At 59.8% G+C, this 7,742-nt stretch overlaps 1 protein-coding gene across 1 annotated transcript in view; it reads right to left on the bottom strand.

Annotated features, from left to right (window-relative positions):
* RIPOR3 (RIPOR family member 3) overlaps positions 1 to 7,497 on the bottom strand; it is a 31,598-nt gene extending 24,101 nt beyond the window's left edge. Inside the window, exon 1 of the mRNA XM_039230011.1 lies at positions 7,385 to 7,497. Coding sequence (XP_039085942.1) covers positions 7,385 to 7,494 — 110 coding nt within the window. The 5' untranslated portion in view covers positions 7,495 to 7,497. The remainder of the gene's footprint in view (positions 1 to 7,384) is intronic.
* Positions 7,498 to 7,742: the final 245 nt, after the last annotated feature.

Below are 7,742 nucleotides of genomic sequence, written 5' to 3'. Positions count from 1 at the left end.
ACAAACATTAAGAAAAAAAAATTTTTTTTTTAAATTTTTTTTTTAATGTTTTATTTCTAGGAGAGAGAGAGAGAGACAGCGTGAGCAGGGGAGGGTCAGAGAGAGAGGGAGTCACAGACTGAAACAGGCTCCAGGCTCTGAGCCGGCAGTCAGCACAGAGCCCGACGCGGGGCTCGAACCCACGAACCGCGAGATCAGGACCTAAGCGAAAGTCGGACGCTTAACCGACTAAGCCACCCAGGCGCCCCAAGAAAAATTTTTTTAAAAATGTACTTCACCTCTACACTGACGTACTACCCAAGCCTCAGTTATTTACCTCTTAAATGGGAAAGCAAGACACCCCAAATCAGAGAGCAGTACTGAGAATTCTGTTAGACCCCCAGTGAAACATCTGGGACAATGGAGGCAGCGGGTGCCTAATAAATGTTCGCTGCCGTTGTAATCATCATGTCCCATCTGTATCTTGTCCTGCACCCACGGCCAGGAAAACAGTGGGTGCTCAGTAAATACCGAGCTGACCGGAATGAGGGGATGCAGTGGGTCGTGGGGACTAGAGAAGAGAGAGCTCGGGGAGCCCAGGGCTCAGCTGGACCTCAAGGGGAGAACAGGATGAAGGGTCATTCTGAGTCGGGGGACAAAGGGGGTCAGGGTGGACGAGAGGACCCGGACAGTGTATGAGATGGCAGGCGGGCCGCAGGGGGAAGCCTGAGCGAAGCAGAGCGAGATCTTCCTGCTGTGGGAGCCGAGCCCGGGCAGCGGAGCCGAGCGGGGCAGCTGTGAGCTTTGAAGGCCGGGCCCGGGACAATCTGGAAGCATCGTGACGTGCCTGGGAGAAGGGGCCCTCCGGTGCCCGTTGCCTCCCCCCCTGCTATGGGGGCTTCACGTAAATATCAATTTTAACCCCGTTGCAGGGTAGGGAGTGGGGCTCAGAGAAGGGACTTGCCCCGAGTGTGTGAGCAGCAGAGCTGGGACCCAAACCCAAACGGGGGCAGACGCCCAGCCTGGGAGCTGAGCCCCCCCATCCGGGGGCAGGTCCCTCAGGGTCCTCAGAATCATCTGCAGGACCTGGATGGACTCCGGTCGCGGGGCCCCCTCGCTGCCGCAGTCTCAGGGTCAGCAGGTCTGGGGGGCGAGTCCTGAGAGTCTGCATGTCTAACACGTTCCTAGGTGCCGTCGGGCTGCTGGTCTGAGGACCACGCTTCGAGGACCCCCGTCCTAGGGGATTCTGGCTGCTCCACTCGGGAGCCAACCCCCCGTTGGAAACCCAGGTGTGCATCTCCCCGGGGTCTAGAGTTTGCTGCACTCTTGCGCCCAAAGTCAAGGGTACCGGACTCCTTCGCTCGTTCGAACACTCCCATGGTGGGGCTTTCTTTGAACAAGTTACCACGATGGGGGCCATGGGGCTGGGGTCTGACCGTGGGAGACTCAGAGACCCCGAGAAGGGGGGGGACTGCGGTCTGGCCAGGCAGGGGCGGGCAGGACGCAGCTCCAGCGACTCCACAGGCCTGCCCAGCTCACTGGCGCCCGAGGGGCGGAGCGGGCAGCCGGGTAGCACATCGGGCCCAGCCGGACGCGGCACATTCCACAGCATCCAGACACCTGCTGCTGGCTCAGCACACAGGAGCTGTGTGGCTGCCCCTCTGGCTGGGTTCCCTGCCCCAGGGTCCCCCCTACATTACACACCAACACTCCAGAAATAGAGACCCCAGGCCCTGCCACGCACACGGAGAGCTGGGCCCCGGGGGACGGCACAGCAAGAAAGGACCTGGAGGCGCCGGGGACTTGGCAGAGTCAGCCATCCGTGGTCAGATAGATCCCAGCCCCCGGCGTCACAGGCACTTAACCTCCCGGAGACTCAGTTTCCTCCCCTGTAAAAGGCAGATAAACACAGCACCTACCCCACAGACCGGTCACGAGACCGACCACCATTCACCTAACAAACCTTTACTGAGCACTTACGGCACACCAAACAGCATTCAAGGGGCTGGAGGCAAGACAGTGACCAAAGCAGATAAAGCCCGTTGTCCCTCTGAGCTGTCATGCCAGCCGGGGGAAGCCGGGGGATGGCTGGCGCAGGCTCCAGGGCTAGATGCCCGAGTCTCTATCCGGGAACCCCACTTACAAGCTGTGTGACCTTGGGTAACTTAATGAACCTCTCTGTGCCTCAGTTTTCACATCTGTAAAATGAGGCCCAGAGAAAGAGTTGCTATATGAGTTAATAAACATAAAGAGGTTTGAGTAATGCCCGGCAAAGGACCAGGGTTATGTATGTGCTAAAGTTAAAGAAGATAATAGGGACGCCTGGGGGGCTCCGTCGGTTAAGTGTCTGACTTGACTTTGGCTCAGGTCATGATCTCGTGATTGGTGAGTTCGAGCCCTGCGGCAGGCTCTGCACAGACAGTGTAGAGTCTGCTTGGGATTCTCTCTCTCTCTCCCTTTCTCTCTGCCCCTCCCCCTGCTCGCTCACTCTCTCAAACTAAATAAATACATTTAAAACCTAAATAAATAAATAAGACATCAAACATCAGACAATGGCTGGTGCCAAGGGAAAGAACAGAGGCAGGATGATAAACGTACACGGAGGTGAACAGGGAAGGCCCTTCCCCCCCCCCCCCCCCCCCCCCGCCGTCAGCACTGGGCACGAAGCCTGATACGTGGGCCCTGCTCATCCCTGACCTGCTGCTGCTGCTCCCCATACGTTCTATGTCAAGTTTCCAGGCCCTCGAAGGGGCTGCGCTCCCTCCTCCCTGCCCCCCCGCCTGAGGCCACATCACCCACCTGCTGGAGCCGGCACTCCGCAAAGGTGACATGGCCAGGCCGGCAGAGACGGGCAGGGCTGCAGCCTTCAGAGAGGGGGGTTTCAGATGGGCTTGGGCAGGGGGGATGGGCAGGCAGCTCTGCGGGGCAGGGCGCAGGAGCCCAGCTCACCTGCCAGCTCCCTGGGGGCCCTGGGCCCTGGGGGGTGCGTCCCTTTGGCCGGTCCCCGCTGCCGTCACCCTCACTGCTGCGGCCGCAGCTCCTGGGAAGCTCTGAGCTCCGTGCTCTTGTCTGGGTTCAGCGGGACAGGTGTGGTGGCCACTCTGAGTGACGTGTGTGTGTGTGTGTGTGTGTGTGTGTGTGTGCGTGCATCCTTCAGAGGGTGACATCAGGCTGCGTGCCTGGCCTGGTGACACACGGCCGGGGCTGAGAGCGAGCTCCGGGGGCGGATGCCTTACCGGCTCTGGGAGCACTCAGTAAATATTAAACAGCCCCTGGCACACCCCACGAGCTTCCAGAAGGACACGTGCAAGCCAGTGGCTCCAGCCCTCACGTGCGGCCACCGGACGGCCCTTCTGCCTGGTTGTCATTGGGAAACACTTTGTCGGGGGCCCGGTGCTCGGCCACTGCACATGCGGGACCTGGAGGCGGCCCAGGCTGGGCGTGGCCGTGGGGCATTTATAGAACCCATTGGACCCGTTTCGGGTGAGGACCCAGGGGGCCGACGGTGCGGGCTCACCTCTTCTCCTGTCCTGGCGGCATGGATGGGCGGGCGCGACAAGTGACACATGCACAGCAGTGTGAACACCTCCAGTACATCCTCTGCCCCCAAACGCCCCCCCCTTGAAAATCAAAGGTTCCTGCTTGTCCCACCCACATGTGCCAGCCATCTCAGCAGATGAATTCCTAAGGTGACGAAGACAAGGCAGAGGCCCCAAGCTCAGGAGGGCACCCTCCTGACAGCCCGCGGGAGAGGAGCCCTGGCTGAGGAGTAACAGGAAGGGGTTAAGAGCAGCCATGCCTGTGAATCGGGGCGGAATGGGACAGTGTCATTCCTAGCAATCAGTCACACCTTAGTATAAAATTTCCCCACCAGACGGATCACTTCTTCAAGTGAACTCTTTGATTATAGAATAAAAAGCCATGTCCAGAGTCAAAAGGGTTTCAGGTGCCAGGGCAGGGGCGGGGGGTAGGGACAAAGGGGACGTCAATGAGCTTTAAGTCCTCTGGTCTCCTATCTGAGGTTATTTTTACCTGCCCTGCCCCAGCCGCTGAGCGCCTTGGCAATATGTCTGTGTTTCAGCCTGGTTGGATTACCTGAGAAATAAGGCCAGGAGGTGAGGTCTGAAACCTAATCTAGGCCGTCCGGCCCCAGAGCCATAGGTCCAGACTCCTGGGAGTTGGCTGGAGATGGGAAGTTAAAAATAGATGTGCTCTTCCCCACCTTTGTGGGCAGATCTTCTCGCCTGGGGGCAAGGGGCCTGAAGAGACCAAGGCCTGATAGTGGCCACTCAGGGACCTCAGAACCCACCCGGGCTGGGGGTTCTCCAGAATCCTCAGCGCAGGGGGGCTGCCAGGGAAGGAGCCCCCAGGGGACGTCCAGGGCATTTACAGCCATCAAGGTCATCCTTCTCAGACCGGGATGCAGACCTTGCCGGACATGCTCTTGTCTTTGCTGATGGCCAGTGAGCCATAGTGGGACAGGGTCAGACCCCCTCTGTCCCCTTCCCACCCGGAGTGCGGAGCTCAGGACTCCTTGGAACAGTGCCTGGGCACAGCTCCTGACAGGGGCCTGTGGGAACATTCCCATGGATTCAGGGAGGGCAGGGGCCCCCAGGGGCCCCGCATGGGGAGGGCTGTACGCACGACCAGGCACAGGCAAAGGATTCATGAGGCCCCCGGTGCCAAAGAAAATGCAGGGCCCTTTTTCCAAACTGTATAAAGAGCTTCTAGGGGCACCTGGGTGGCTTAGTCGGTTAAGCGTCCGACTTTCTCTTAGGTCATGATCTCGCGGTTCGCAGGTTCGAGCCCCGCATCGGGCTCTGTGCTGACTGCCAGCTCGGAGCCTGGAGCCTGTTTCAGTCTGTGACTCCCTCTCTCTCTGACCCTCCCCTGCTCACGCTGTCTCTCTCTCTCCTAGAAATAAATAAAAATATTAAAAAAAAAAAAAAGAGCTTCTAGATGGCGGGGTGCCTGGGTGGCTCAGCTGATGAAGCATCCAACTCTTGATTTCAGCTCAGGTCATGATCTCACGGTTCGTGGGTTCCAGACTCTGTGCTGACAATGTGGAGCCTGCTTGGGAGTCTCTTTCTCCTCTCTCTCTGCCCCTCCCCTGCTTGCACTCTCTCTCAGAATAAATACATAAGCATTAAAGGAAGGAAGGGAGGGAGGGAGGAAAGAATTTCTAAATGGCAACAGCAGGGCATTACACGTGAGCGCAGGGCCCTAGCAAGCTTCCAGATCGTATCCTCACGCAGCTGGCCTCGGCCACAGGGTCTGGGGACCTCCCCCAGTGCCCCCCACTGCCAGACCGTGGGAACAAAACCCCCACAGTGCCTCTGTGTGAATTAAAGAAAGCTGCCCCTCTCTGGGCGGACCAGCTGCACGCCAGGGCACACAGCTTAGGAGAGTTACATGGACGACCTGTGCAACTGTCCTTAGCAGCCCTGATTACAGACCCCATGGGGTGGGGGCCCTGATGACGCCCAGAAGAGGCAGCTTGAAAGGGGTTCCATTAGGGGACATGATCATTCTCTGGCCAGTTGACTTAGCCCTTCCCAGCTGCATTTATGGAGTGCCTACTGTATGCCTTCCTCACAGTGGCATCCACACTCTTTCCTCGTGGAGGCTGGGAGTCCGAGGTACTGGGTGCTCACTCTCTCTGGGGCTTTAGTTTCCTGTGCTTCAGCCCTTTAGGCCCCCCTCCCTGACGCTATGCATGTCCTCGCTGAGGTCCACAGAGCCCTCCCGCCCCCCTCCCTCAAGTCTATCCCCCAAGACAGCTTCACACCCACTTTCTGTGCCTCAAATCTCATCCCCACCCCAGGACCTTTGCGCTGGCTGCCCCTTCTGCCTGGAAGACTTCCCCAGCCCCACATGCTGTCTGCATGTGATCAACTTCTCTTCTCTCTGGCCTTAAAGGTGCCCCTGCCTCACTGGGGGCCTCCTCTGAGACCCCCGCCGCCCTCCCACATCCCCGTTTAATTCCTTCACCTGCCACCAGCTGGATCCATTGTGATCATCGCTGGCTTATTACTCGCTGCCCTGGCGGGCGGGTGGGGCCCGGTTCCGTCCCCAGAGCCCGGCACACGGCCTGCGCAGAAGAGGCGCTCCACAAATATTTGTAGAATGAATTAGGGATTCCTAAGCATGCCTCCTGCTGAGATACTCCAGGATTTCACCCTGAGATGCCGCCCCTCCCGGGCAGAGGCTGGAATGAGCAGCCGGAGACACAAGCAGGCGAGCTGGGCCCGGCACCACTGGGGGCGAGTGTGCAGCTGAACGCGGGGAAGGGGCCACAGGGGGCCCTGGTCTGGGGTGCGGGTGGTCCGCAGGCCCAAAGGTTAAGCAGCGCGGGGCGGGAGGGACAGGAGAGACCCGGGGGAAGGCACTGTCTGTGTGAAGTCCCCGAGGGGAAGGCGGTCGATGTGGCAAAAGCGGCCGATTAGAGAGGCCCAGGGGGCTGTGCGCTAGGCCACGCGAGGAGACTGGCCTGTATTCTAGGCCGATGGGAACCCCTGAAGGGTTTCGGGTAGGAGAGGGCGGCGATGAGACTTGGTTGTTGACTGACTCACTGGCCAGCCATGTTCGGAGCCCCACTTGGCTGGGAGTCCGGCCTGTCCCCCAGATTTGCTCAGACAGATGTTTGAGCCCCTCGGGCTTGGGCCCCTTGGGATGCCCGAGGGATTGCTCCTCCCCCCCCACCCCCACCCCCAGCCAGCCTGCTAGCGGACAGGAAGCTCCCCAGGCTTGCACAGTGCCCTGCATGAAGCCCAGGACCAGTCTGTGGCCCCCGGGAGTGGAAACGAGCCTTCCTCCTGGGCACTACCTGCGGAACAGCCTGAACTCGCGTCTAGAGGGGCAGCACTGAGCCCAGGCCCATCTCTGCAGACGCTGCTGCTTCTCCTTTGAAAATGTCCCGCAAGCACGTGTGCCGCTGCCCCCTTGAACTTGTGACAACTCTGTGGGGGAGGGACCCTTGTGATCCTCATTTCACAGATGAGGAAACCGAGACTCAGAGAGGCGAGGTCACTTGCCCCAGGTCACAGAGCTGGGATAGGTGGCTCCATGTCCCATTCTATCAACAGGAAGAACATTCCATCCTGACCCCGCCCCCAGGAGACTGAGTTCCAGGGCTGAAGGAACCAGTCTTGCTGTGTGGCCTTGGGTGAGCAGCTCCACCTCTCTGAGCCTGTGTTTTGAGTGGGCCTGAGCAGCTCAGGCAGATGACTTCCAGGACCGACTGCCGGGAGCTTGGGAGATGAGACCCCTTCGGGTCTCAAGGAAATGACAGGTTTCTCCCAGCACCAAGTGTCGCACACGTACACGCACGCACGTGTGCACCCACGCTGTCCTGGGCCGCAGACTCGGCAGGAGAGCGAGCTGCAGCGTCACGGGCAGAACTTACGCGGTCCTCCGGCTCTGAGCACTGCTGAAGCCCGCGAAGGAGGCGCTCCGGCCCACGACCCCCACGGCCCCCGCGTCCCCAGAGGACAGGAACCGCAACCTCACCGACATGGCCGTCACCTACGGGGAGAGGAGAGGAGAGTCAGCCTCACACCGCCCCCCTCTGAGTGCTGGTCACGGCTGCTCCCCCTCCACCATGGCCCCCAAGGTCCTGACTACAGCCCCAGAAAGGGGGCAGCCGGTACTGTCCCCAGCTCACAGATGAGAAAACCAAGGCTCAGTGAGGGTGGGCGACTGCTTGGGGCTGGTGGCAGGAGCGAGATTTGAACCCGGGTCTCTGTACTCTGCGCCCGGGTTCT

This window comes from Hyaena hyaena, unplaced genomic scaffold (assembly GCF_003009895.1).
Source record: "Hyaena hyaena isolate Hyena2069 unplaced genomic scaffold, ASM300989v1 scaffold_42, whole genome shotgun sequence".
NCBI lineage: Eukaryota > Metazoa > Chordata > Mammalia > Carnivora > Hyaenidae > Hyaena > Hyaena hyaena.
Note: the sequence above shows the minus strand (reverse complement) of the source record. Positions and strands in the feature narration are given on the sequence as shown.